General features: G+C 43.3%; 1 protein-coding gene across 2 annotated transcripts; it reads right to left on the bottom strand.

The window, feature by feature from the left end:
- Nucleotides 1–485: 485 nt before the first annotated feature.
- On the bottom strand, nucleotides 486–27818 carry ATP7A (ATPase copper transporting alpha). 2 transcript variants are annotated; one of them, XM_083876359.1, is made up of 23 exons: nucleotides 27753–27818; nucleotides 21783–21929; nucleotides 18853–19342; nucleotides 17365–18096; nucleotides 16420–16626; nucleotides 15357–15520; nucleotides 14582–14743; nucleotides 13860–13936; nucleotides 13454–13679; nucleotides 12525–12758; nucleotides 12157–12248; nucleotides 11621–11748; nucleotides 11309–11463; nucleotides 10873–11007; nucleotides 9247–9441; nucleotides 8516–8698; nucleotides 7297–7510; nucleotides 6484–6630; nucleotides 5879–6021; nucleotides 5416–5619; nucleotides 4769–4886; nucleotides 4196–4298; nucleotides 486–3547 (listed from the first exon to the last, which is right to left on the bottom strand). In XM_083876359.1, the coding sequence occupies exons 2-23, from the start codon at nucleotides 21888–21890 to the stop codon at nucleotides 3271–3273; spliced, it is 4494 nt and encodes a 1497-aa protein (XP_083732485.1). In that variant the 5' UTR covers nucleotides 21891–21929; nucleotides 27753–27818; the 3' UTR covers nucleotides 486–3270. The 2 variants fall into 2 exon arrangements, with proteins under 2 accessions (XP_083732485.1, XP_083732484.1); XM_083876358.1 differs by having other exon boundaries at nucleotides 16420–16653.
- Between the last annotated feature and the right edge of the window lie 108 nt (nucleotides 27819–27926).

Here is a 27926-nt window from a genome sequence, read left to right on the forward strand (position 1 = left end):
ACCAGCCCCACTTACCCCCAGCTCTACAAGCTCAGTGTTTGTGTTTAGCAGAGCTGGAACTACACCTAAACCCCAATCCTTGGGCCTGTTGCTGAGACAGCTACAAATGTTTAAAGGACATGAAAAAACATGATTTAAAACAGCCTTGGGATGCTACATTTTTATTACAGAGCTTATAATTGCCATTAGAATGATGGAGGCACAGTCTTGAAAGAATCGGAAACGTGAGACAACATGTTTTGAGATGCAAAGAACTGTAACAGCCCTACATGAACATTGCAACCAGCATTCATTTCTCCATTCTTCAGCTCTAAAACTGAATAACAAAAAATTCTCCAGTTTAGAACATTTTAAATGAAAAATTCTAAGCGAAAAAATGTTGAAAGTTCTAAGAAAAAAAAAATAAAAGAAGAAAAAAAAAGGCAGCATAGTTTTTAATAAATAAAAGTGTTTTCTTGCTTCCATTGTGTTCTGGCAACTTCACATTCTTCTTTTTTTTTTTTTTTTTTTTGTATAAAATTTCAAGTGTTTTAAACTCTTTTAAAAGTAAGTTTGGTAAGATTCAACAAGTAACTTTTAAAGCCTGGAGCATAGGTACTTTTTTATTAAATAGAGGACAGGTTTATAAATAGCTAGACACAGAAAACAATAAAACAGACAAAGGAGTAATACAATATTGTTTGTAGCTGACTGTTTCCAAGTGATACTTTAAATTTCTGAATCCAAACTGTCTCCAACAGAAGCAATCTATTTACATATTAAAACATTTACATTTGGGAAAACATTGAGCTCCCACACATGATTCCACTTGCACTGTACATTCAAACTGAAAAGAGATTTTGGTTCTTCAATGTAAAGCACCTTTTGTAATATTTTAATCACAAGATAAACATCCTAAAAGTCATTACCTCACCCTTGGGGAGTGCTGGACAGAGAACCTGCTTTCAAAAATCTGAGTTTATCACAACCAGCTTGGGCTCAGTTATTTCCTCTCCCCAGAGATCCTCTGGCTGTCCCTACAAGCTGCTCTCACAGCCCTCCCAACCAGCAGCTGCTGTTCCTTATTCCCTGATAATCATCCTGAAACTCTGGAAGTGTCCTGGTTTGGAAAAAGCCTCATTTTTGCTGTACCTGGATCAAACATTGAGTTTCACAGAAAATGATAAAGCTTAGAAAAAAACACCTGTGTTGGGAAAAATTTGGAGGTAAACATTCAACCTACACAGCATTTGGACAATGAAAGTGCTCTAAAAATATATTTGGAAATTGTTTAACAAGCTCTTAATGCTGCTTTGTTTACTGACCAGGAATTCAAAGCTGAATTACCTCCCTGTGTCCTGCAGTGGGAGGGTGATGTGTCATTTCCATGCCATCCACTCCCACCTGAAGGAGTGACTGAGACCACCCACAGCACAGACAGGAATATGTCAATACCTCCCTTTCCCCTGCACAGCCCTGCCAAGAACACTGAGGAGGGAGGATAAACAAGACAACTGAAATCTCTGCATGATTGTGAAGCACTAAAACCCATCCTAACACCATCAAACAGCACTGGGCAATGATCTGCTTTGTAAGAACAGCTCTGCTGCTGCAAACTGAGAACCAAAGCTCATGGAATGGCTGTGCAGTGATGGATCTCAGCATGTAACACCACCACATATCACATACAGGTGAAATCTAATTTATAAAAATACTCTGTATTCATCTAGAGATATTAAGAACCCAAATCCTGCTACAGAAATATTTTTTTTCTTGAACCAGCAGCACATACACTGCTCTCCTCACTGCCATACAGGTACCCTGATTTCCCAACAACACAGCACAGCTCTTCTGCTCTCACACAATGGGTTTTTTCTGGTGGTTCTCAGATAAAATGCAAGAGCTGTTTACTCAGGACTTTTTACATACACAATCTATGGCCTGACATCAGGCTTTGAGTGAAAAAGCAGAACATTAAAGAGAATTTCTTTGTCTTCACCAAACTGAATATTTCTCCTCTACAAGCACAACTGGCACATCATTTACATCATGGATTGCAGTTCATAATAAAATTCAACATTATTGAACCCAGCAATTGCTGCCAACAACTGCCTCAGCAGTGGATGGGGTGAGCAAGGTTCAGTGAGTGACAGCTACTGCTGATGAGCATCTCTTTCTCACTGAGGATGTTTCTGATATTAATGATTTCATGATCAAAAGCTGCATTTTGATATTGCAGTTCAGCAACAAATGACAACTGTCTGAATTCAAGATACCTGGATCTGCACAGACCAAGCAGAGGGAGTTTGGATCAACCAGTGCAGTGACGCTGAGCCATCCCTACAACACAGACACTTCACAGGGAAAGCCTGAACTGTAAAGATTTTAAAGGCAGTCTGTGACAAACCCCCCAGGTTCAGTGAAGGAGTGCCAGTAGATCCTGGTGGTGAGCACTGCTCCTTCCTAAAGCTGAACACTTTGGCTAAAACCACCTCACACTGATATTGCATTCAGGTGTTGCAGGAGTTTTTGGCTTAGGAGGGGTTGGGAATGAGCAAACCTCCCAACCCAGAGGACCTTCAGGCAGTCTCAGGGCAGAGTCCTGGGGCAGGATGTGCAGAGGTCAGTGTGGCTACAGCCCCAAACCTCCCAGTTTTCTGCCACAGAGGAATCTGGATCCCACGGAGATGATTTGAAGCCTGGAGTGTGAAAAGCTGGAACCAGATGTTGACAACAAGAAAAGGCATTTGAGAGGACTCAATTCTGGTAGAAGGCAGGCTGTGGGAGGGAGAGGGTTCTGAAGTAAGGCACATCTCTCTGCAAACAGAACCTTCAGGGTTTTGCAGAAGCAAATTCACAATTTTTTTTTAACACAGTACTGAACTCCACTATGCATAAAATAGCCTGGTATTTAAGGCTGGGAAACCAGTTTCTCCTTCCTTAGTTTCCTTAATTGTTTTTTGACAATTTGCCAAAATAAATGCTATACTGCAAGCTCCATGGAATGGGAGCCCTGTTTGTGAGCATCAACAGCTCCACACCAGATATTTTTGGTAAGTCTAGATAAAAAAAAAAAAAAAAAAAAAAAAAAAAAAAACCAAAACACAAAAGACCCTGGAAAGTCACTGCAAGAACGACCTCTACACTGAAGAAGAAATGCACCCAGCAGATCTCTGCAAGGATCAGGACATGCACAGACCTCACCACAGCTTGTTTTGGTTGTGTGTTTTTTTTTTTTCTTCGAGTTTTTTTTTGTTTTGCCTTAGTGGAGGGATGGGAGGAGTGTGTCTTTCATAAAGCTGTGTCATCCTCTTCTCCAAAATCCCCCACCAGCAAGGAGTGTTTGTCTGGCTCGCTGAGGACGACGCTGTTGACGGAGCGCTTGTCCGAGAGCAGGGAGTTGATGGAGGCTCTGCTGTAGGTGATGATTCGATCCATCAGGCTCAGCTTGGGGGAGCCAGCCCCCCTCTCCTCGATCCCCACGTGCACACTGATCTCTGAGGGGCTCTTGTGCCTCAGCTGCCCACGGGCACGGAACTCCAGCTTCTCTGATCTTGGCTTCTGGTACCTAAGGAAGGGAAAACCGGGATGTATCAACACCTCTAAAGTATTGATATATGAAATACTGAAATATCGATAGAAACTGATGGTGCACAAGTCGTTTATAATTTGACCAACAAGATTTCTCACAAGCACACAAAGGCCACTAAGGATTTCCCCGTAGACTGGGTATTTTTTGAGCTTGAGAAGAGCTATCTCTTCTCAAGGGAAACTTTTCAACAGTTTTCTTTTTCTCAAAATGATCTTATGTAAACAATATTCCTTTCCCACAACAACAGGTGTTGTTTGCAGTTTCTGTTACTCAGCAATGGGAGAGATCTCAGTTCTATGGACCAATAATGTGCCTTTAGCACAGCGTGTTATAAAAGGGCTGAATGAATTGTAAATAAGTCTTCTGATTTCTACTGCCTCCTGACTGGAGTCAAGCATCTTTATTTCATGTCCTATCATGACATTTCCCATTCTGAATGCTTCTAATCTGTACATCTCCTCACATCAGAAATTGTATTTTTCAACACTACTATCTGCTTAACACAGAACTGTTCTTCAAAAGCCTTTAAAATTTCTTACTGTCCCACATTTATTTTCTGTCACTCAAAGTAAAAGACCCGAGCTTCAAATCCAAGTTAAGAACCACAAGACTGTTCCTACTCACATCTTTAAGAGCAAAGAAGAAAGCACAACAGAGACTGAGGAGGCAGCCATGGCTGCAGATCCCATCCAGGGCTGCAGAACCAAACCAATGGGCAGGAAGACACCTAGAAAATTACACCAGAGTAAGTTCAGAGCAGGAACACTCCATTATTTATATATTAATAGACACTATTTCACATGGACTGTCCAGTTTTAGTTGTTGTTTAATTTGTTAGTAAATGGGACTTTAATATATAAGGATTTGTGGGTTATCTCAACTAGAACCTCAAGTCAGAAACTCAGAGGTGGCATGTCCCGCCCACCCTGCAATAAAACTGCTTGTTCACAGGATCAGGCTCTTTCAATAAACCTTTTATCTTGAAGCTATTTTGATGTGCTGAGCACATCCATAGTAGCCACAGTGTGGGAGGAGGACAGCTCACAAATATTCCAACTGCAACATTCCCAGGCAGAGAACTCTGCCCTTACTGACAGCCAGAAATAAAGACAATGAAAATTCTCCCAACAAGAGCAAATCACTGCCATCTTCTACTCACTGAGCCCAATCCCATTAGTGCAGGCAGCACTCACACACCTGCAGCTATGGGAACTCCAATGAGATTATAAATCAGAGCAAAGACAAAGTTGATCCGGATCCTCTTCACGGTTTTCCTGGATAAATCTATGCTTGCTACCACATCCATCAGGTCATCCTGCAAGATAAAATCAGTTCATTGGAGCAGTCAGACAGAAAACACACAGGTGGTGTTCCCACAGTCCTGTTTTACAGCTCACTACAGTGCACTGGATGTAACAGGCTAATCACAGGAAGCCCTCTGGAGGCTGCTCTGCTCAGTGCCAACCCCTCATAATCCAAGTGATGTCCACAGCCTCTCCCAGGACAGCTCCAAACACTGACCACAGTCTGCCAGGGAGCTGCTGATGTGTAGGAAGAAGTGCCTGTAACCCTGGAGGTGCCATGGTGAGTTACCCAAATGTAATTTATTATTGCCAAAGGTCGCTTTGTCTTCCTTTGCCACTCTCAAACTTTAATCACCCCAAAATGTGCAGTAAGCAGAAAATACAGGAGTTTCCTTCATGGGATGATCACTGCACTGAACACAGTGAAGACAATCTCTGCTCCACTTCTGTAGCTGATGGAGACTGTGCACCCCTGCATCACCCAAAACATCCTGGGCTTTCTGACCCCTCCTGCAGCTCCCTTTAACTCTGATTTCTTACCTTGATGAGAACCACATCAGCTGCCTCGATGGCCACGTCGGTGCCGGTGCCGATGGCGATGCCCACGTTGGCCATGGCCAGGGCTGGGGAGTCATTGATCCCATCTCCAACCATGGCCACCCTCTTCCCTTCATCCTGCAGCTGCTTCACTTTGGCCACTTTGTGTGAGGGGAGAACCTCTGCAAACACTTTGGTGATGCCAACCTGAACAGAGAGAGAGAGGACACAGCTTTTCCAGCAGCTGTCAAACCTCCTGCCCATTTTATCACTAAAGAGCAAACCCAGCTGATGATATGAAAACAGCTCTGAATTTACAGCTGATGTTACTCCCATTCAAAAACTTCTTACATTCTTTATTCCAGATTTTTTCAAACTACCATCTTTCACAGCAGAGCAGCCAGCAGCAGTATGAACATGCCACACCACCCTTCCTGCTGAATCCAGCCCCAGGCCAGCAGCCCACCTGGGAGGCAATGGACCGAGCTGTTTTGCTGTTGTCACCAGTCATGAGGACAACTTCTAACCCCATGCTCTTCAAAGTGTACACTGCCAGCTCAGCCTCTGGCTTCACAGTATCTGCAATAGCTATCAAGCCACAGAGCACTCCTGAAAACAGAAAAAAAGTGTTTGTAAGAAAGACCTTTGTTAATTTCAGAAAAAAAAGTAACTTTTTCCCCCAGTAAGGCCAGTTCTAGAACCAGTTCCTACTGACAGTAAGAAGTGGGATGAGAACAGGTATTGGTGCAGCAAGATTTAAAGCAGCACAGAGCATGGACTGTACAACCATAATGAAAAAGAAATTCCTTTTTTCTCCTTTTCCCCCTTTTGCTTTCTTTGAAGTCTTTGCATTGTATTATTACACCCAACTGTCCTGTCAGCCAAGAAAGGCAGGAAGAGTCTTTCCCATAAGAAAGTGCTGTAAAACTGATTATTTATCCCTTTTCACCCCATCACCCTGCCTCAGGTGTAGCTGCTATGACATCACTACTTATTAATCTCTGTTTCTGTGATGTTTTATGTGCTATTTAGTGGCAACCAAAGTGAACAGAGCAGCAGCCCTGAACTCACCATCCACAGCTGCCAGCACAGCCGTGCGGCCTCTCCGCTCGTGCTCCATCATGGCTTTGTCCACCTCAGGCCTCACCATGAGGCCATTCCTGGTCATCCACTCCCTGTTCCCGATGAGAACTGAGTATTTCTGAGAGGTCACAGCAGCTGAAGGAAGGAAACACAATGCTACCATCATGTGGATAAGCAGGGAGCTTCCCTGCAGCTCACCCCAGCCAGGCTCCCCCAGCGTGCAGTGGAACAGCACTGCAGGGAATCCAAACACAAATAAAGCAGGGAATCCAAACATAAATAAAGAATTCCTCAATACTTTCTGCTCTACCATCTCTTCATATGACCTTCACAAGAGAGACACCAACATTCCCTCAGTCCTGGGGAGTCATCCCATGTCAGAGGGCCAAAAACCACAGGTCAAAGGACAGTAAAGGACCAAGTGACCTTCTCAGTGCTTCTGATTTCTATGAACAGCCCAATGGAGCTGAAACACCTAACAATGAGCAGTTCTTGAGGGAAACTAATCAGTTATGCAAACATAAAATTTTGGCAAGCAAATGGTAACTTGAGATGAAGCAAAGTAAAGCCAGAGGAGGCTGACAGACAACTCCAGTCTGATTTCCCAGTCCCATATTCAACAGACAACTTGAAATTGTATTTAACCTAAATGTTCTAAGTGATGTGTGAGCACAGAATAAACTGATGAGCAACTATTTAATCAGTTCTCCAAGGCAGAAAATAGTGATCTCATTCTTCAGGATCCTAAAGACACAGAAGCAAAAATTGTCAATTTTATTCTCTAACCCAGAATTAACTTACTTGGTGGTTCAGCATCAATGATCAAAGGAGGCTGCACTGATTCATCTGCATTCTCCTCAATTTTCACAAGTGTCACATTTTTAACATTGTTTTCTTCAACCATTCTGTTTTTTCTGTAGAGTAATGCTTCAATATTGGTGACTTTGCAGCTAATGCCACAGCCTGGAACCACCTGAAAATCTGTGCACGTCCCAAGGGTTTCTGACTTCAGCTCCTAGAAAAAGAGGATGAAAATTTAAAATGTAGAAAAGCATGATGCAGTTATAAAGCCCACAAAATAAAGTGCAGTTGAACAAAGAGGAAGAGGGAAATAATCATCCAAATCTAGGTTTGAATGGTGTCTCTAATACAGAGTGATTAATGTGGCTCCACAAGTTTCAGCTTTCCCCATCAAACACAGCAACTAAATCTGCATGAAGAGTCTTGTGGTGTGAGAGTACAGAACATCCTTCTGGGCGCCCTGGATGGTCACAGACCTCAGTAGACAGGCCTGGGACCCGAAAAAGAGGGTCTGGGGTCTGTCCAGGGGGTTTGAGACCCTGGCACAGAGCCCAGGAGGACACAGGCTTTGATTTTGGTCCATGAGAAAAACTTCCAAGCAGAGAAGAATTGCAAGTCACAAATGTGTAACAGACAGTAGTGTAGTTTATCACAGTGTGGAAGATTTTGTAGTTTTGGGTTTTTAGAATGTAGTTGCAAGGAGACGAGATGGTGGAATTAGGGTGGAACCCTGAGACCATCTTCTCCCTTGGCATCCATTGTCTGCAGTGACGTGGGCACAAGGTAGTTTGAGTGGATTGGGTCAAAGTAGAGATGATCCTTCTAGTGCAGGTACTGGGCATTGGCACAGAATTGTAAATAATAGCCACATAATTATTTGAATAAAAGCAGAGTGACCTCCCAACACAGGGGGAGTCACATCACGTCCAAGCTGCTGTGAACACCTTGGACGGACACACCGAGAATTGTAAGATAAGAAATAATAAACAACACAAGAAACCAAGACCTTGAGACTCCACATCATTCTCACGCCAAGCACAGACTCATATTTAAAACCTTCAGAGGTCAGAGAGCACAGAGACAGAAAAAGACCCACCAGAACCACCAGCCTGGAATCTCTGGTGAGAGAAACCAAAAACCCGAGACTGTGGTGTTGATGAAGCCCTGCAAGAGGGGTTATCCCCCAGGGGAGAGCAGGCTGTGTGTGGGAGCCCCTCACCTTTTTGCAGTACTTGGTGATTGCTGCTCCCAGGGGGTGCTCACTGCTGCTCTCTGCTGTCCCCACGATGGCCAGCACTTTGTGACGGGGGAGGACGTTCCCTTCCACCAGGAACTTCACCTGCATCACCTCTGGAGTGCCGTGGGTGATGGTCCCTGTCTTGTCAAACACAACCACCTTCACCTGCAGGGAAGCAGGGAGATTTCAATGGATGAACCCAGTGCGGAGGTGCAGATTCCTTGATATTGTCTTACACGTGGCCAGGGTGTAAAAAAAGCTCCCTGAGGATGGATCAAGTCTGAGGGCTGACCTGCAGCTTCTCAGAGTGGCTTAATAATACTTGTGAGAGGGCTCTTCAAGTGTGTTTTGTAAAGCAAAGGCTTTAACAAAAAAGAAAATAACTGCCAATAGAAACAGCCACAGGTTTTGAGAAACATTTCCAAAGCCCAACCAGTGCCCCTGTGCTGGCACTGGGCCAATGCCAATGAGCAAAGAGCTGAAAGTTCTGGTGCTTTTCCATAATAATCCAGAACCCCCTTTTCCTTATTTGGAAACACTTGCTTGAGTGTGGAGCACATTTCTACACCCACTTTAACCAAACTCTCAAACACAGAGCGCTGACCCCACATGGAACATCCCGAGCTGGACAGGACCCACCAGAACATTCCACCACCTTCTCCAGACAGCTGGCAGAAGCCAAACAGCCCCTCCCTGAGGCTGGGCACCCTCACCTTGTGTGCCATCTCCAGGGGCTCCCCGCCCTTGATGAGGATGCCGTTCTGGGCGCCCACGCCGGTGCCCACCATGACGGCGGTGGGGGTGGCCAGCCCCAGGGAGCAGGGACAGGCGATGCACAGCACCGTGATGGAGGCCTGGAAGGCGAAGCGGATGATCACCTCTGCTGCTGAAATGCTCTTGTTGTAGCCCTGGGGATTGGAGAGGAATTGGTCAGGGGAAGGAATCGTTCAATAGGGACAAACGTGTTTGACTGCGCAGTGGTTTGGAGGTTGGAAATGTCTGCTGAGGTATTTGCTGGGTATTGATGCTAAAGTAAACCACAATGCAAAACCTAAGATGTGAGGGTTTTTTTTATCTTTTTTTCTTTGTGTTAGAGCTGGGATTAATACATGGGAATCACACTTTTTGTGTTCGGACTGAGTGTTTATTAATTCTTATCTACATTACAATCTCACAAGTCATGAGCTCTGACTAGCAGGGGAGAAAATGTCTCTGTCTCTAACTCTTTCCAAGGTTATTTAAGCATAAACCATCTAATAAAGAGATGACATCTATATTATTTATACTTTTAACCCAATAATTGACCACTCAAGGTCCACAATGCAGACCTTTTTCACCCAATTACAGAAAAACCACCTAAACCCATGAAGAAGAAGGAAGAAGAAGGAAGAAGAAGGTGAAGAAGGACTCAGACAACACCTTAAATCCTCCATATTGCCCCATATATATTACTATTTACTAAAACCTTAAATTCTAAGTTTTCCACCCTGTGATATCACACACTCCTATTCAAACTCCACACCCACAATCCCACTGTTGTCACTCAATTTCAGAAGCCTGTTCCAGGGCCTCAGGTCAAATGCAGTGTTTGCTTGAGGTCAGTGCCTTTCAGCACAGAAAGCCTGAAATTTTCAGCCTCCAGGGTTCCAACATAAGCTGAATGATTAAATTCATGATTAATTAACCAATTTGTGTTCTATACTGCATCTACCCTCAACTGTTTTATTTATAGGATGTTTTCCTAAAAAGACATGACACGTTACAACTCTTTAATGATGCACTGTAATAAAAGATGCTTTATCAAAGCTATATACAGTAGGGAGAAAAAAAAATGGCTTTCCTGGAAACTGAGAAATTCTTATCAGTAATAGTTTTAATACAAGAAAACCCATGATCTAAGCATCCCTTAAGCCCAAGTTGGGATCCTGACCCTCCTCTGGAATTCATAATAAAGATGAATTCCACTGATTGCCAAGATGAATTTACAGAGCTACATACATAATTGGAGCTTGTAACAGGAGGGATTTCTTTTTCCCACAGAGGAGTGATCTATGGTGGGAAATTTTTGATGGTTAATATTTACTTCTTTTAATTAACTTTTTTTTTTTAAAAAATCCTAACTTACCAGAGCTGATTAATTACTGTGGATTCTCTTTAAGTATAAATGCAGGAATGATACAATATAAAAAAAATACATAATGTAAAAAATGTAATAACAAGAGCACTAATAGTCAGCAACTGCCTGCAAAGGTAATCCAGAAAGGGAACCACTGCAATCTAACAGAATTTTAAGGCTGTTTATTAAACATTTCAGATGGTGTTTAAGGAGATTTACTTACCAGAAAGTATTTTTCCACTATTTCAAAATCCACAAATCCAATTACAATCCAGGCAAAAAGGGTAACCACAGAGACAGCCACAATAAAAGGAACGAAGTAGCCACTAAGTTTGTCTGCAAATTGCTGGATGGGAGCCTGGGAAGGAGAAACATCACTCAGCACCATCATGTTTGTGTCTGAAGGCACAGAAGAGAAGAATCACAGCTGCTGCTGCTTGCAGCACACTTGGCTTGCCACACTTCATAATTACAGATTTACTTAATAACAGGATGAGACTGGGCTCAGTAGACAGCATCAAAGTCCTTATTCACCAAGATACTTCATTATGCAGCTGCAATTCAAATCCAAGCAGTTTCAGGCACCCCTGCAGGGATTTGGTGTGCTGGTGCCTGCATGAGACAGCAAACCTCAAGTGGTAAATTGGATGATACTGTACCTTAGAGGTCTGGGCCTCCTCCACGAGTTTGACAATCTGGGACAGGGTGGTGTCAGCTCCCACGTGGGTGGCAGAGATGAGCAGGGAGCCGTTCTGATTGATGGAGCCTGCAATGACTGTATTGCCAGGCTTCTTGGTCACAGGCATGGCCTCACCTGGGAAAAGGGCAACAACAGACACAACACTGCTGAAACAGGCACCTTTGGGACACCTGACAACTCCTAACAAGGGGGAGAGCATCAGCTCTGACTTCCCCTCTGCAGATTTGTTTAAAGGAAAAGATTTTTACATTTGGAGAAAGCAAATGCTGACCTGTGATGAGAGACTCATCCACCATGGAGTGTCCTTCAATAACACGGCCATCCACTGGGAATTTGCCTCCTGGGACCACTTTGACAATGTCACCTCGCTGAACCAGCTCCACATCCACTTGTTCCTCACTGGAATGGTGCAAATGTTTGATATGAGACTTGGGAACTGGAGTGACCCAAGAAAAGGAGCTGGCACTACACACAAAGCACAACCACACTGTGGCTGGCATTAGTGCATACAAAAATGATCACATGAAAGTCATAGTGCTCTTTGAAATGGCCTATTTTATCATAATTTTATTTATTTCCAGTTAAGAAAATCCACTAATTATCTTACCACAGAAAAAAAAAAATCAGCAATAAACCAATAAACCAAAGCAGAGCAGTGTTAATTCTGCATTTTAATATTTTTATCTGCCAGCGAATCTGAAGTTATTTGCTTCATAATTCTATAGAACACTAAAATTTGTCTGTAAATTAAGCATATTAACAACAAAAAAAGGAACAACAGAAAAAGCAAATGATAAAGCAAGATACCTTAAAAGAACGTTATCAGGGCCCAAGGTAACAATAGTAGCTTCAGTAGCTTGTAATGAAATTAGTCTTGCCAGTGCTTCTGAGGTTTTACCCTAGAATAATAATTTTCATATTTTTCTGACTATACTATTGAAAAACAAAAAAAGAAAAAAGCTGGGTAAATAACAACCGTGTGTGTTGCAATTTACCCTTTTGAGACAACACCTTCTGCAAACAGTCTGATATTAAGTCAAACTTTTATTAGTTCAGTTATTAAAGATGATTTTTACAACACAGAAGGTTAAAAGAACCCAGCAAAGCTTTGTGCATGGGGTGTTCTCACAAGGTTTGGCAGTGACTGTCAGTGCCTTGGCTCTTGCTTTGCTCACCTTGGCCACGTGCTCCAGCCACCGGCCCAGCGAGATGAACACGAACAGCATCGGGGGAGTGTCGAAGAAGGTGACAGGATTCACCTTGGCCCTCTCAGCCATTGCCACCAGGAGGATGATGAGGGAGTAGAGGAAGGCAATGGATGTTGCCAGCACCACCAGCACGTCCATGTTGGCTGTGTTGTGTCTCAGTGCTCGGGAGGCCTGGATGTAGAAGTGCCAGCCCCCGAACACCTGCAATGGCATTTCACACGTCTCTAACACGCAGCAGCAGATTTTCCAGTTCATTTGTGCTGTGTGCCCCTCTCCCTGAACAAAATCCCAGCTCTAGACAGGGCTGTGCTCTTCCCACAGCACTCTCAGGTATTCCCAGTGCCCTCCCAGTGGGACTCAGGGGACTCTGCTGTACACCACAATGACACAAAGACTCCAACTTCAGAAGGCTGAAAATGACTCCTCTATTCTTGGCAATGTCTCCCCTTTTATACTATTCTACACAGACCAATTTGATTGGTGACACAAAGACAAACCTCTTCAATCACATTGGTCAGACCTGAGGGACATAAAGAAGAAGTCCCTCCTAGGAAAAATACATAAACAAATCTGCCATTCCAAAAACATGTCTCTTGTTTACAGAAAATTCCCTGGGAAAGGAATTGCAAAAAACCAAAACATCTCAGGCACAAACCAGGGCTACACCAGGAGCTGCCTTGATGCCTTAAGTTTTAGCTCTCATGTTTTTCAGAGTCTGTGCTGCTTAGGCTCTCCACAGCCTGCCCTACCTCTGAGAGTCCCCAGCACCCATTATGCTCTCAAAAGCATTTTGCATCAGCATAATTCCATTCACTTTTCAAACTTTAATTTCTTCATCACCTTCCAATTTGAGCATTTAAGCCCCATAAAGCAGGAGTTGACATAACCCCACTCACCTGTACAGGGACACAGAGTAAAAATGACAGGAGATTCATGACAGACAATCCTGGCAGGAGCTGATACTCCAGGACCATGGAGGAGTGGCGAGCCTCCATTTCCTCCTTGCTCATGTTGTGATGTGTGTGAGCATTTGAGAGCTGGCTGTCCATCACCATCATGTAAATCATCAGCCCCATCACGGGGATACAGAAAACCAGGCTCACCACAAAAGACCTTTTCCACCTCAAGATTTAAAAAGAGAAAAAAAGAAAGGAAAAAGATTTGTATTGCAGTCAAGTGCTGGAGAATATTTTAAGTAGTAAGTCTGCAGAGTCACAGAAAAATAAATCGTAAATTGGTGGTTGAGTAACAAGGAAGAATCAAATATTTTGATGGAATTTTAGTATGTTCAGGAATACTTACTGCCTGATTTCTTGTTTGTGATCCAGATGACTGGCAGATCTATCCTTTTTGACTAAGGAAGTAGTAAAACCTAAATCCTAAGGGGAAAAAAAGCACAATAAGAAAAAAGAACAGTCAGTTCTAAAATGCATTTTGTGCTCAGTTATTGACAAATTACCGATGGCGCCAGTCTTACCTTTGATTAACTTTATTAACATTTCTGATATAAAATGGTATTATTATTTAGTCACACTTGTCTGTTACTACTGTTTACTTACTTTTCAAAAAGAGAAAAGCAATCTGATGTAGAAATTAACCTTTCTGGAATAAAATACTACTCTAAAATGTGGCTTTCCAAAATGGTTGTTCCTAAAGCACAGAAACTGAGAAACTGAAGGAGAAGCCTGAGAAACTTATTTCACCTCTCACCTGCTATAGTAATTTATTTTTAAATAAATTTGCTTCATTTTTCTACAAAGCTATAGCTGGTATCTCCAAGTCTACCATGACCTGGCTTTCACAGTATTTATTTTTAAAAACTTAGGCAAAGTTGTAACAGAGCATTTTTAAGCCAGAACACACAAATTAGCTGCAGAAAGCTGCACTAAGAAGAAAGAAGATGGAAGGAGAGAGACTTTTTTTTTTTTTTTTGCTTTAACAGCCTTTCCTTCTCTTTCTGGGGTGTGTAGCTCTTCCAGGGGCACTGGATATTTTAGGAGACTTGGTGCCTACATGAAACTCACCTTTATCACTTGTATGACATCTCGAGGACCAATGGCCTCAGGGTCATATTTGATGTGGGCTTTGTTGGTGGCAAGGGCTACGGAGCAGTACAAAACACCATTGGTCTTCATGAGGGTGGATTCTATCTTGTGCACACAGGAGGCACAGGTCATTCCTCTCACCTGCAAAATAAAGTTATTTTTCCAGTTAGCAAAGCACAGGTTACCTGGTAAATGCATTTTAACAAGTAGGAAAAGTCATATTATTTATTGCTTTGATCTGGGGTGTGAGCACTGTAGAATCAGACAACAGTTTGGGCTGGAACGACCTTAAAGACCATCCAGTTCCAAGCCCTGCCATGGGCAGAGATGCCTCCCACAAAATCATGTTGTTCAGGGCCCTCTCCAACCCCTCCAGAGGAAGCACAGCACAGGGACAAGGTTATTAAGCCCTGCTAAAGCTTTGTTGGATGTTCAGTCTCAGAGCTGGGGGAACACTGAGCTACGCTCAGCTTCAAAAAGAAAAAAAAAGTAAATTCTGGCAACAGGAAGACCAGACAGAAAAATACAGGAATATTTATCTGCATTTTTAGTGTAGTAGTAGTGAGCCAGCACAGTCTGCAGGACAAGATAAATTTATGTATGTGATACATACCTGATGTACCCCTATACTTAATTTTTACAAATTAACCTCTATTACACAACTAAACTGTTGGAAGTGGACACTAACAGAGGCACATCCAACAGATAAAAGGAATAAAAAGCTGAGGGTGGCTGGGTTTAATGATCAGCTTACAACAAGTTCCAGAATCCCATCTCCTTCCCCGCAGTTCTCCATGACGGTGGCTCCGAAGCCCAGCTCCTGGATCAGCTCTGCGATGGCTGCAGGGTGAATGACAGCAGGGTTGTACCTCACTTCTGCCTTCCCTGCCATCAGGGCAACCAGGATCGAGTGGATTCCTGAAAAAACAGAATGTGTGAGTGGCACATCAGGCTTAGGAAACATCCTGTATTTATTATAACATGAGGGCACAGTTTATTGAAGTTGGGAAAGCTTCTGTGGTGTAGATAAAGAAAAACATCCTCGTGTTTGGAAGCTGCAGCAGCACCTCAGTGCAGGTGTGACAGATGAAAGCATCACTCCACATGAGCAGCATGCCTTTAACAGTCTAATTGCAAACATTCTCTCCATGCTATATGAAAAATTATCTATTTCTCCTTAAAGAAGTTCTTCTAAAACACAGTGCTGCATATTTCTATGATCTGCACTGACCATTTCTGGAAGGCTTTTTTCAGGAGAACCTGTATGAGAAAGGGCAGATCTAACAGGGCAATCCTACTGAGCACTGAGAGGATTTAGATTCATCCATTTTCTAGGATGAAAAAAAATTAAAATCCAGGCTGACTTGAAACCCATCCATCTTCATTACAATAATTAAACACAGTCTGCATTAATGACTCTGTTACATCACAGTCATGCAGATATAATCACAGACACCACTGCCCTGACTCGCAGAGCTAAAATTAACCTGTGTCCCTTTAATCCACTCACACTGTCCCTTCTCACAGCTCCCTAAAGCACAGATCTGCTTCTGCTCTTCAGCTGCACACCTGGGAACCTCCCTCCAGTAGGAAAGAGCTGTTTGCCTTCAAAATAATCCCCCATTTGATCCCAATATTCTTTGGAGCGCACAGCTGCTTCTTTTGCAACAGCAGTGTCCATAAAGCAGCAAGGATGTCCCTGTTCCCACCCTATGGACCAGAGGTGAGGAGGAACACCTGTCCTGACGACCCACCCCTTAAAAACACTCCAAACAAATCCCTGGAAATGTAACAGCCCTCACTGACACCCATCTCACCGTCCTCCCTCCGCAGGTTCCTCTCGATGTTGGCCACGCACGAGGCACACGTCATCCCTGTGACCTGCACGTAGCACTTGGAGATGGTCTTGCTCTCCTGCCTGTCCAGGTGGGCTGGGGGCACTTTGGAGGGTGGCTCAGGTTTGTGAGAGTCCAGCTGTGCTTCATGGTGAGGCTGAGGTTTGGCCACAGGGAGCTCTGTCTTTGCTGGAAAGGAGATTGCAGGTTGTGACCCTGTGAACAGCCAGGGCAGGGAGGGATGAGCTGCTGTGACAACACGGCTGTTCACTGAGACCGAAAATGAAATGGTGATTGTGCACACCTTGTCAGTCTAATCCATCCCTCTGTCAGTTAAGAGTCAGCAAAAAAAAAACCAAGACAAAATTGGGCCACTGATTAACCTAACTGGTTTGTTAGTATTTTTTCTTTTGCCTTTCCTCATTGTCCTTGTTCTGTTGCACATCCCTTGTCCTCTCCTGCAGCTGTAAGCAAAACCTCTGCATTGCAACCTTAGTTTTACACAGTTTTATTGACTTTACCTGGAGCACAAAGCTGAACTTGTAAGCAAGTGCATGTTTCATAAGCAAAATCAGTGTTTTAGAGAAGGGGTCTGGAACTGCAGGCTCCTTACAGCAGTTCAGTTCTGTTTGTGCAGGAGCAGGGTGAAAAAGATTAAATGTGAGCACCCAACCACTCCTGCAGCTATTAACATAAACCAGCATTTATCTGACATATTTATATTGCCAGACACCTCAATCATTTGAATCAATCTGATGTATTCAAGGATGTGCACATTATCTTTCATGATCTCATCAGCAGTGAACATATAAAGCTTCTCTTGGCAAGCACAAAGTGTATGTCAGCTGCTAAATTTCATCTTGGGTGGTACCAAATCCTAAAACTGCACAAGCCTTGTAAATTTAGAACTGTTTCAGATGTTATTACCTGGAAAAGATGCATCAAATCCCATCTCTTCTATTGAGGACCTCAAGTCTTCTGGGCTTGTTTGCAGTGGGTCATATTCTATAGTCCCATTTCCATTTGGGAGAGAGACATGGACAGATGTCACACCTGCCTTTTGGGACAGCACTCCCTCAATGGACTGCACACAGGAGCTGCAGGTCATGCCCTCAATATTGATCACAACAACTTGAGTGAGGGGCTGGCTGAGATCCTTGGGAGCAGGGCGAGGTTTCAGTGGAGACTCCAGCGTGGGGAGAAGTGCCAGGTTTTCATGCTCCTCAGGAAGGCTGACTCTGAACCTCTCTGGAGAAACATTCTCCACAGCTCTCCTCAGCATTTCCGTGCTGATTAAGCTTGGGTTGTAGTTTATAGCAGCAGATTTGTTCTCTAAAGAAACCACGACGCTCGTCACTGCCGGGAGGGCTGATATGCTGTTCTGGATGTTGAGCACACAGGAATTGCAGTGCATCCCCTCAACTCTGAACACAACTGTCTTTGTGCCAGTCTCGCTGGAGTTTTCTCTCTGTAGTGCCTCAGAGCTCCTCGGCTGAGCATTCTTCAGCTTTTCCAGGTCAATCCCACTGAGCTTCAGGGGTTTAGGCTGCTTTTTGAAGGCTACTGTGAAACCTGCCTCTTCAATTTGCTGTTTTATTTCTTCTGCTGTGATTAGAGGAGGCTGGTAGACAACAACAGCTTCCTTATTGTCCAGGGACACTGGAAATTAATCAATAAAATAAGTGTGTGTCACTGCCCTAAGCATAATAAGCACATCACAGGATCTTGTCAAAGCTTTCCAGAAACACCTTTAAATGGTCAGAAATGTAACTGCAATAAAAAGGAGATTCCATTGGTTTGGTAAAGATCAAACAACTTAGTTCTTCAACCAGTTTTTGTCTAGTACTACAACAATTTTCAACTCTTTCTCAAATTTTTGATATTCCCCCAGGATTTTCACAAATGGCATCAATACCTCTTACAGAAGTTATCCTTGTTTTGGGGTCTATGGCAATACACTTATCCCAAAACTAACTATATCAGTAAGCTGGTCTTGCCTTTTAGACTTTTAATTTGACAGAAAAGATGAACTGTTATTAATTACAATTTAAAAATAGATCTGTTATTACAGATTTCTGTAACTGGTACTAAAATTTTGGAATACAACTACTCCAGGCTCCCTACTAAATACAAAACCACCACTGAACACCATCATACATGTAACAGCCACATCCTTTCCACAATGTGGGCTCCTTTCTTCATTTCTAGTCCACATTAAAACCATAATTAAACACCCAATCCCACCAAGAGTCACTATCATACTCAGTTATGTCATCTTAAACCTGCAATGCCATCAGAGGACAAACAGCACGGCCAACCTCGATTTACACAACTCACTGAGGTTGTACCTCTAATCTGTTGAACTCCTTGCAATTTGCCAGCTTCAATTTACATAAAAACACACTAAGGTTTTACCTTTAATCCTCTGCATTCCTTGCAGTTTGCTAAGCTTCCCCTCGATGGTGCTGGCACAGGAGTGGCAGGTCATCCCATCCACTTTGAGGCGCAGCACGGCGCTGCTCACCTGGGACCAGCTGCAATCCCCCCAAGTTCCAGGTGTTACCTCTGGCACAGAGATGTTCAAATCTACTCCTGGGACCATCTGGGTAATGAGTTTGCCATTGGTGATGGAAGGGATGAAAGTCACCACTGCAGTTCTTTGATCAGAGGACACTTTCACGTCCATGATCCCTTTGTTCTTCAGCAGAGTGGCACAAATCTGCCGGGGTGTCAGAGCTGACTGCGCAGGGAGGGTGAGGAAAACTGTGTCAGGTTGGACAGGTTGTGGGTTTGAATCAGCCAGGGAAGCATCAAATCCCATGTCAGTGATGGCTTCCTGCAGAGTCACTGGAGTTTGCAGCTTGGAGTCGTAGATGACGATGGCGTTCTTGTCCTCCAGGGAGACCTCGAGGGGATAAACAAAGCAAGTGAGCAAACTGCAACACCAAGAGCTGGGAACTGATGCTGCAACAGACTAGAAACTGCTTTTACTTGCCAAAATAAGCAATGCTTGTCCAGTGTAACTTTCACTACTCACCTCAAAGAGCAAAGCTACCACTGAGTAACTCCTGCTCTCCTGTGCAATGACAGAGCTGGAGAGAACAGATCCCAGCCCATTCCCAGCTCCAGAATCCTTCAGGACTCTGTCTGGCCACTTCTACTTGCAACATCCAGACAGCACCAACGCATTAAATGAAACTTCCAGAGCCAAAGTCACTCAAATTAGGATGACTAACCCAATTCAATCCCTGGAGCAGAAAGGCCCACAGAAGAAATTCCAATCAGTTAGCAGTAATTCTAATGCAGTTAGGAGTAACTGCCCTCAGGCCACAAAGATGGAAGAAAAAGACTCTTTGAAAAAAGCCACAGCTTTAAGCAGCAGTGAAAGGAGTCCAGCATTTCCAGGCAATGGAGGCACAGGCTGGTAACTTGCTGTGAGCAAAAACCTGCACCAGACCTCACCAAAACTCACTTTACACACCTGATATGTGACAAATATTAAAGAACCTGTCTTTCCTCTCTCTGTACATTTGGCTGATCCAGAGACATCCTCATTTGGTGATAACTTTTCCCATCTGATGGTACACATAGCCTCAATTTAATTTGCTCCCAACAGAGGATATATCAAACACAATAACTGCAGTTTCCAAAGGGAAAAAGCCATGCCTGCCACATTATCAATTCAATTCTATCTTTCCTCTGGGCAAAGGTACAACCTAAAGACCACAAACATGATTAAATTATATCAGTCAAATCATTTTAAGAACCACCTTTCCTCATTTCTGTCTCAATTATGGGCCTTAGCAGAATTAGCCGCATGGACATTTATTGGTTTCATTGCAGAATAACCTAAAGCAGCTGTTTGTCTCTTAGTCATCCAGCATTCATGTCCCTTGCTGACCTAATTCATAATCAGTACACAAACCCCTGTTTGACTATTCCCAGAGAATTTTCTGTATCAAGTGATCTGCCTAGACTTAAGCTCTGATGCTGTAAAAAGGATAATTACCAAATATGACTTCCTAAAGTTTCTTAAGAGTCCTGCTCTACTCAGATTCAGATTTTGCAATGTATCTTTTGAAACAGCACTGGGATAAGGTATTTACCTAAAAACCTAAATACAAAAGTCTTAATACTGTCCTGTTAAAAACCTACTTCATTCCTTATGTGAAAGACACTGGGAATGCACATTGCAGAAATCTCCCTATCCTGCCCAAAGTCACCTGTGTATTCTCAGAAATCACCAGCGAAAACACAAGGCTGACAAAATGCCATGTTTTGCTAGAATGAGAAAAAAAAAGAAGATTCTGCAATCAGATTGTTTGGGGGTATTATTTTACAGGCTGCTCTTGGCCTTTACCTGGGTTCATGCTTGCAGACACCCAGTGATTTATCTGGCCATGCACAGGGGGCTGTTCAGAGCTCCAGGGCTCTGCTGTCACAGCACAGACTCACATTAAAGCTCCTTTACAGCTGAAGGAAGATGAATATTGATCTGTCTTGTAAATTTTGCTGCTTTTCACCAAAATTTCTGTACACAAACACCTACTTCAGGCCACAGGGAACTGCTCTGAGCTGTGCAGCACCTGCTCTGCAGGGGAGGTGCACCACAATGGGTCTTGCAAAACCAGCTCCAGACAGTGATCACACACATCCCAAATTAAAACTGTGGCCAGTTCTGGGAAAGGAAGTGTTCAACTAAGATATCCCCACTAAAACAGGAGTTAAGTGTTGATAAAACCAGGAAGAAATTATTTTCTTTGGAGTAAAATCAACAACTACAGAATGTAACACAATGCTTTCAGAACACAGATATTAAATAAATAAACTTTGCAATTTTCTGTTGTTAGAACTGTTCTTTCTACCACAGGCTGGGTCACAAAATTTATAGGAGTCTCCCAGCTTTTAAATTACTCCATTATTAAAACTACTGTAAAATTATGTATTCTGCAAGGATTATGAGCTCACCCTGGAATATTCCACAGTCCCATATTTTTCCCATGACAGAAGAAAGACTAACAATCCTTTGAGTTAAGAAAAATATTAAAACTAAGTCAGGCAAAGAAAGCCTGAATTAGGATAAACCCTATTCTTGCCTTTTTTTCCCCCCTCATTACTTCACAATACTGAATTAATTGTAAAGCAGAAAATGAATTAAGAGCAACAATGACTTAACTCGCACTGCAGTGAAACAAGCACCTGTTTCCTCTTATTTACCAGAAAACATCAGCCTGCCAAGAAACCTAGAGAACAAACTCCTCCTACACTATTTTCCTCTCTCAGAGCACAACTTACAGTGGTTTCTCATCCAAACCTTTGCCAGAAGCAGTGCTAGAATCTCTTACTTTGATGTTATGGATCCCATCCATCTTCCCAAGGTGCTGCTCAATGCTCTGGACACAGGAGCTGCAGGTCATCCCCTCCACGCCGATGGACACGGTTTTTGCCTCCATTGTGGGTTTCTTCTACTCAGGTCTTCTCATTGCTGGTGGCTAAAAACAAGCAGGGCATTAGTTCCTAGAGAATTGCACAGAGATTGACATGAAAATAAGGATGTACTGGAAGGACAGGAGCTTCCAATCCAAACCATTCTGGGGTTCTAGGATTTAACAGAGGACCTCCTTCACCACATTTAACTCTGGTAGATGTCAAAATCTGAGCAGGTATCAAGAGAATGGAAAACTTCACCTACTCATCCCCATGAATTTTCAAAAAGAGAAAGTGTTCAGACACCTGTTATTTGATTTGGGCTACACTGGAGATCATTTAATTACACGCAGAAAGCTTGTGATTCACTGGTGTGAGCTATTAAATTATAGGGAGAAGCAGGAGAGAGAGAGAAAGAGACAGCAGCTCCTGGAATGCTGAAACAAGAGGATGGCACAGTGGCACAGCTGATAACTCTGTTTTTCCACATTTCTCTCTCATATATTGCCCTATGTTTGCATAAACAAGTGATACTGAAATTAGCCCAGGAAGCAAAGCAAGCTTTTTGCCACACCTCATTCAGAAAGGTTTCATTTCTGCTCCTCTGAAGAGTTTAATTAGTATTAGTATTGCAAGGTTTCATTGACAGAGAGGTTAGTGACCAGGGAAATGATCACAGTTAATGTTTGGCAGCAATGGAAGCAGCAGTAAAATCTGATGAGTAACTGAGGAGCACAAGCTTAACTTGTTTTCTTACCCTGAGGACTTATCTTGGAAAACCCAATTACACTGATGTTTAGTAAAATAATTTTTTCCTGCTCCATGGTGACATTTGCAGACTGTTCCCTGTTACAGAAGGCCTGAGGGTTCTGCTTTCACTTTTGAGACGTGCCACAAACCATGTAAGAATACAAGGAAGTTTCATCACAGAATCAGGTTTACCTCCCTGATGCACAAAAACTAAATGCTGAATTTAATTAACAAGCAGTGAAAGAAGTATAAAAACTGGGAATATTGACTTTTCCAATAGATGACACACATCTCACCCCTGCTAGGGACAGAAATAAGACAAATTCTGCCTGGGGAGTTATTACAGACCTCACTTCTCTCCTACTCTTACAAGAGCTGAGTTATTGGAAACACTCAATATTTGTGTGTGAATATCCCACACATTACAGAAATGTTACACTACAGAAATGTAGAACTGCGGAAATGTAGAACAAGAACAAGAAATGTAGAACAAGAAATGTAGAACAAGAATTATCAACCAACAGGAAAGTAAATTTTAAGCAAATTTCATACAGCAGCTCCCTTCTCAGGCTGATCTGCACACTCCCAAAACACTATAAAAGCCACTAACCCCCTAAGACAACACTTGTTTTCCTGTCATGGTGTTGAAATGGGATCCTCTGTACTTCCCCCAGCTCTTCCCTAAGGAGTGCTCAGTCCACACCCAGTAAACAAGGACAGCATTGTGACTCCACAATCAGGGACACACCAACATTCCCACAAGCCTGAGACACAAATCGAGTTGCAAAGAGCACTTGACATACAGGGAACTGTGTGAGCACAGCCAGGGACACTGGGCTGAAATCAGACATCACAGGCAGAATCAGTCTGCCCCCTGGTCAGGTTTGGAGAGATGTGGATTTAAAAGCATTGCAGGTACATGACCAACTTGAACTGCCTTGTTACTGTACTTTGAAAATGAAAATAAAGTAAGGGGACGCTTTGGCTGTGAGTTGATGCTGCCATGGAGGAGAGCTGGGGTACAGATGTGAAAACCTGCTGAGCTCCAGGCTGTGCCTTGGTTTAAGAGATTGGAGCTGTAAATACAATAATGTCCATTTTTTTTTTTTTTACAAAGCCAGGATACAATGTTAAAGGTTCTCTGTCAAACAAACAGCAGCCACACTGGCAGTACACTGAGTTAGCACTGATCACAGTAACTAGCTACCAAATGCCCACCAATGCATCAAAAACACCCACTGTTTAAATATGTAAAAATAACATTAAACTTCTTTTTACATCTATTATTATTACAGCTTGTATGGACAAAGTGTTCCCTCCATTTTCTCAGTCTGTTTCCTTGCTCTTCTGCTGTTCATTCACAAATACAGCAGAGAAAACCCTTTCCTGGAAGAGGCTGTAATTCAAACAAAACCCATAAAGGCATAAGAAACATAAATTTAAAATTTATTTTTCCTTTTTTACCCCTCAAGGCCCTGAAGCACTAGGATTGAAACCAGAACTTCCATCACTAGAATTTATTTGTTGGACCAAACTGACTCTTCTTTTTGTTGTCTGACCTTCAGTTAAGGATGACCCAGATCTCTCTGACATGAGCATCACTCACAGCTCCCTGTTGGTGGGGAAGACAACCTGGATTTTTATTTGCTTTGTGGCAGGTCGCTAACAGTTTTTATACTAAATTCAAAATTTTTATACTAATTTCAATTTTATATTAATTTCAAAAGCAGGTTGCTCTCTAAAATACGAGACATGTCCAAATCTAATGAGCAATACTGGGTTTTTTTCAATCAGTTACATGGTATTATTAATATTAATTACTAATTGTTAATAACTGTTTCCCAATCTCTGTTTCTCAATCTCTGGTTTTTGCCTAAATTTTGCTTCCAAAAGCCAAACTGTCTGGATTTCCAGTGCTCCTGAAGCTTCAAAGAGATCTTGGTCTCAGAAGGAAATATAGGGTTATACACAATGACTAAACAGACAAATCCTTTTTTCTTCCCCTTGCAAAATTCCCAGGACAACCAGTTAAATTTAAATTTAATCTGAGGATGTATTCTACCTGGTCATATTTATTTAATTTCTGATGCTCTGCTTTCCTTACAAGTGATTCAAGGTAGAAAGAATTTGGCTGAAACTTGAATGAAATATTTGTTACATTTCCTCCTCCTGACAACTTTAAATTAAGGAAGTCCATGACTAAGCAGACTGAAAGCACCTGTTACACTAATTAATTAGGACTAGAGGCACACAAATATTAACAATTTAATTCTAGTTCTCCTCATTTGGGTTAGCACCTTCCCAAGTGAACATGAAAAGAGGCTTAGAAGTCAAAATATCTGCAGCAATCCAAATATTCCACATCAATGGCTTGTGCAAGTTAGCATGGACACATCCTTTTAATTATAATGTATTTTCTTATGGAGAAAAGACTGGAAGCTGATGTCCTGAAAAGACCTGAGATGCTAAATTATGGATTGCACAAGTTTTAGAGAAAAAAAAAATGCTTTTATTCTTAACCAGTGCATTGCTCCATCTATAAAATACCTTCAATTAGTAAAGAATTTCAGGATTTGACAAAACAAAGAAATGGCAGCTCCTTTTACAAGTTACCAGCTCTGTTCTATTTTCTTGCAGGAAGTCAGTTGGTGTTTCTATGAAGCAAATGAAGCAATAGACAGAGGTGATTTCTACTTCCAACAGAAATTTCTCCCCATGGAAGGGAAAATTCAAAAGTGATCAAGCAGAAGGTGACTGAGACACTCATTCATCTCTCTAAAGGGTTTTTTGATGAGCTAACATATGTCACTGTAGGTAAAATATCTGAAGAAATAAGGCTCAGTGAGGTGAAAGTTAAGTAATTCATAAACCCACACTATTAAGAAAAAAAAAAATTAAAAAATGAGCAAAGCAAAGAGGAAGTTACACCACCAGCAAAAACTCAAGAGCCCCATTTAACCCTAAAAAAGGCACTTTGGTGCTTCAAATATCTGAGCACACCCAAGCACCACAGAGCAGCAAAGGTCTGTGCCCCACAGACACACTTTGTGCCAATTTTGGGATTAGTAGGGATATATCTAGGAAAAGACAGATGCTTCTGGTTACCTCTACAGCTCCACTTTCCACCAGTTTATAATTAATTTGAATTTATAGCTGCTGAAGTTAAAAGAGGTCACAGCTTGGCAAATACCACACAAATGCCAGCAGCAGAATCTCCCAGGTTTAATTACAGCTTTTGGATTTTATTAAATTTCTAAGTGGCCAAGTGCTACTAAAGCTCACTTTATTTATGGCAGCAGAAAGCTGAATTACTTATTACATTAAATGGTAAAAAAAAAAGGTGTCTGTCAGTGTCTACGGCAAAGAGCAAAGGGCAGGAAAGGGAAAAAGCTGCATCATCCCCTCCTCAGGCTTGGAAAGTGCTACAGGAGATGGGTCCAACAGGGAAGGAGGAGGTTTTATAGTGTTCATGTGCAAACAGAGCCACTGAAAGTGTGACCAGATAGGAGATATGTCTGATAGGCCCGGGGATAGATGAGGCTTAATCACTGAGAGAGAAACTGTGCATCTGCAATAAATGTCACAGCTACGTGACGCTTTGAAGAGCTTGTATAATTCATGTTGCTCAAGACTTTAACAAGCCTTGCTTGGTCAGCAAGGAAATTTATTTCTCTACCAACTGCATGGAAAAAAAAAAAAAAAAAAGCACACATTGAAAATATACTGCTTCACTTCTAATGAGTTTTACAGTGCTTGAGACAAATTCTTAGCAAATCCTTTAACTCATTCTTGGCTTTCCACAACCTCCTGAAGTCAGGTTTTTGGAGAATGTTAATGTTTCCTTGGAAGAATCATAGGAAATATTGTGAGTAGAATATAATTTATAACCCCTTGTTATGTGAGCATAACTCACATAACTCCTCAGCCTAAAGCTCAGTCTCAAAGTACTCAGCAGAACAACGTGGAATGCATTAGACAGTTAAGAAGAGTAAGACAGCAAACTACATATAATGTTAGCTTTTGCTTCCCTGCTTTGCCACCTGGAAGGAAAAAAAACTTCAGGTCTTTTCTCTACTAAGAAAATAGATTGTAATTATTAATTTCTAATCAAACTGTGTTTGTGCTCACACAAGGCATTCCCATTCACACAAAGTCCCACACTACCACATCTTTGCCTATTTACATCCACACAATTCAACGAGTATTTAAACACAGAAACTCGACCTTTGCTGACTGCGAGAAAGATTTAAAGACTTAAAATTTTAAATTTACACTACTCATGTACAATCTCCAAAACATGAACACGAGGAGTCAACAGTTGTGTTGTGTTCCTCTTGCTGATTATTGCGAGATTTCACCCCAAAGCATCATCAACAACTATCAGCCTTTTTCTAGAGTATCCACACTGTGGTTTTAATTAGAAAAAGGTGCAGTTTGTGCACAGAGCATAAGGTGATACAAGAATAAGGAGGTGTTTCAGAGGGAGAAGCGGAGCAGCTCAGAATGGGAGCAGCAGCTCAGTGACTCCAGCGCTCAGAGACTTTCCCTGGCCGCTGACAGGAGCGCAGGAGGGACCTTTCCCAGTGAACGCAGCCTGACCGCGGGCCGGGAGCCGGGACGGGGACGCTGCTCGGGACAAGCAGAGCCCGCCAGTCCCGCAGCAGCCCCGGCTCCGGCCCCAGCCCCACTGAACCCCGCGGGCTGAGGGGAAACGAGCAGGAAACGCCGCTCTGCCTCCGGGACACGGAGATGCCGCTGAGGGGAAGCCCCGGGCCCCCTCACAGCCCGGCCGGCCCCTCCAAGGCACCACACAGACCCCCCGGCCGAGCCGGGCGTGTTCTGGGGCGCGGCAGCGGGTCCTGCCCTCCCCTCAGCCGCCCGCACAGCCCCTCCCCGCCGGGAACACGGTGACAACAGGCCGGGGGAGCCCCCGGAGCGCGGGGGAAAGCGGGAGCCCCTCAAGGCGGCTCCGCACGCCCTGAGGCCGCGGGAGGAGGAGGAGGAGGAGGAGGGAAGCGGCAGCCGCGGAGGGTCCGCGCTGGCGGGACAGCCCCGCAGGACGGGGTGGGGGGAGCGGCAGCCCCGGGGCGGGCCCGCAGCGCTGAGGGAAGGGAGCCCCGAGCGGGGTCCGCACTCACCGGGGCCGCCCGCGGGCTCCGATCGCCGCTCCCGGCCCGTCCCCCGCCGTGCCACGTGACCGGCGGCGCTGACGCGGCGGGTACGTCACGTGACGGGGCGGGGCCACGGGCGGTGTCGCTGTCGCCGTATCGCGACATGAGCCCGCCCGGCCCGCTGCGACAGGAGCCGGGCCG

The sequence above is a fragment of the Zosterops lateralis genome (assembly GCF_965231275.1).
Source record: "Zosterops lateralis genome assembly, chromosome: 21".
Classification (NCBI taxonomy): Eukaryota; Metazoa; Chordata; class Aves; order Passeriformes; family Zosteropidae; genus Zosterops; species Zosterops lateralis.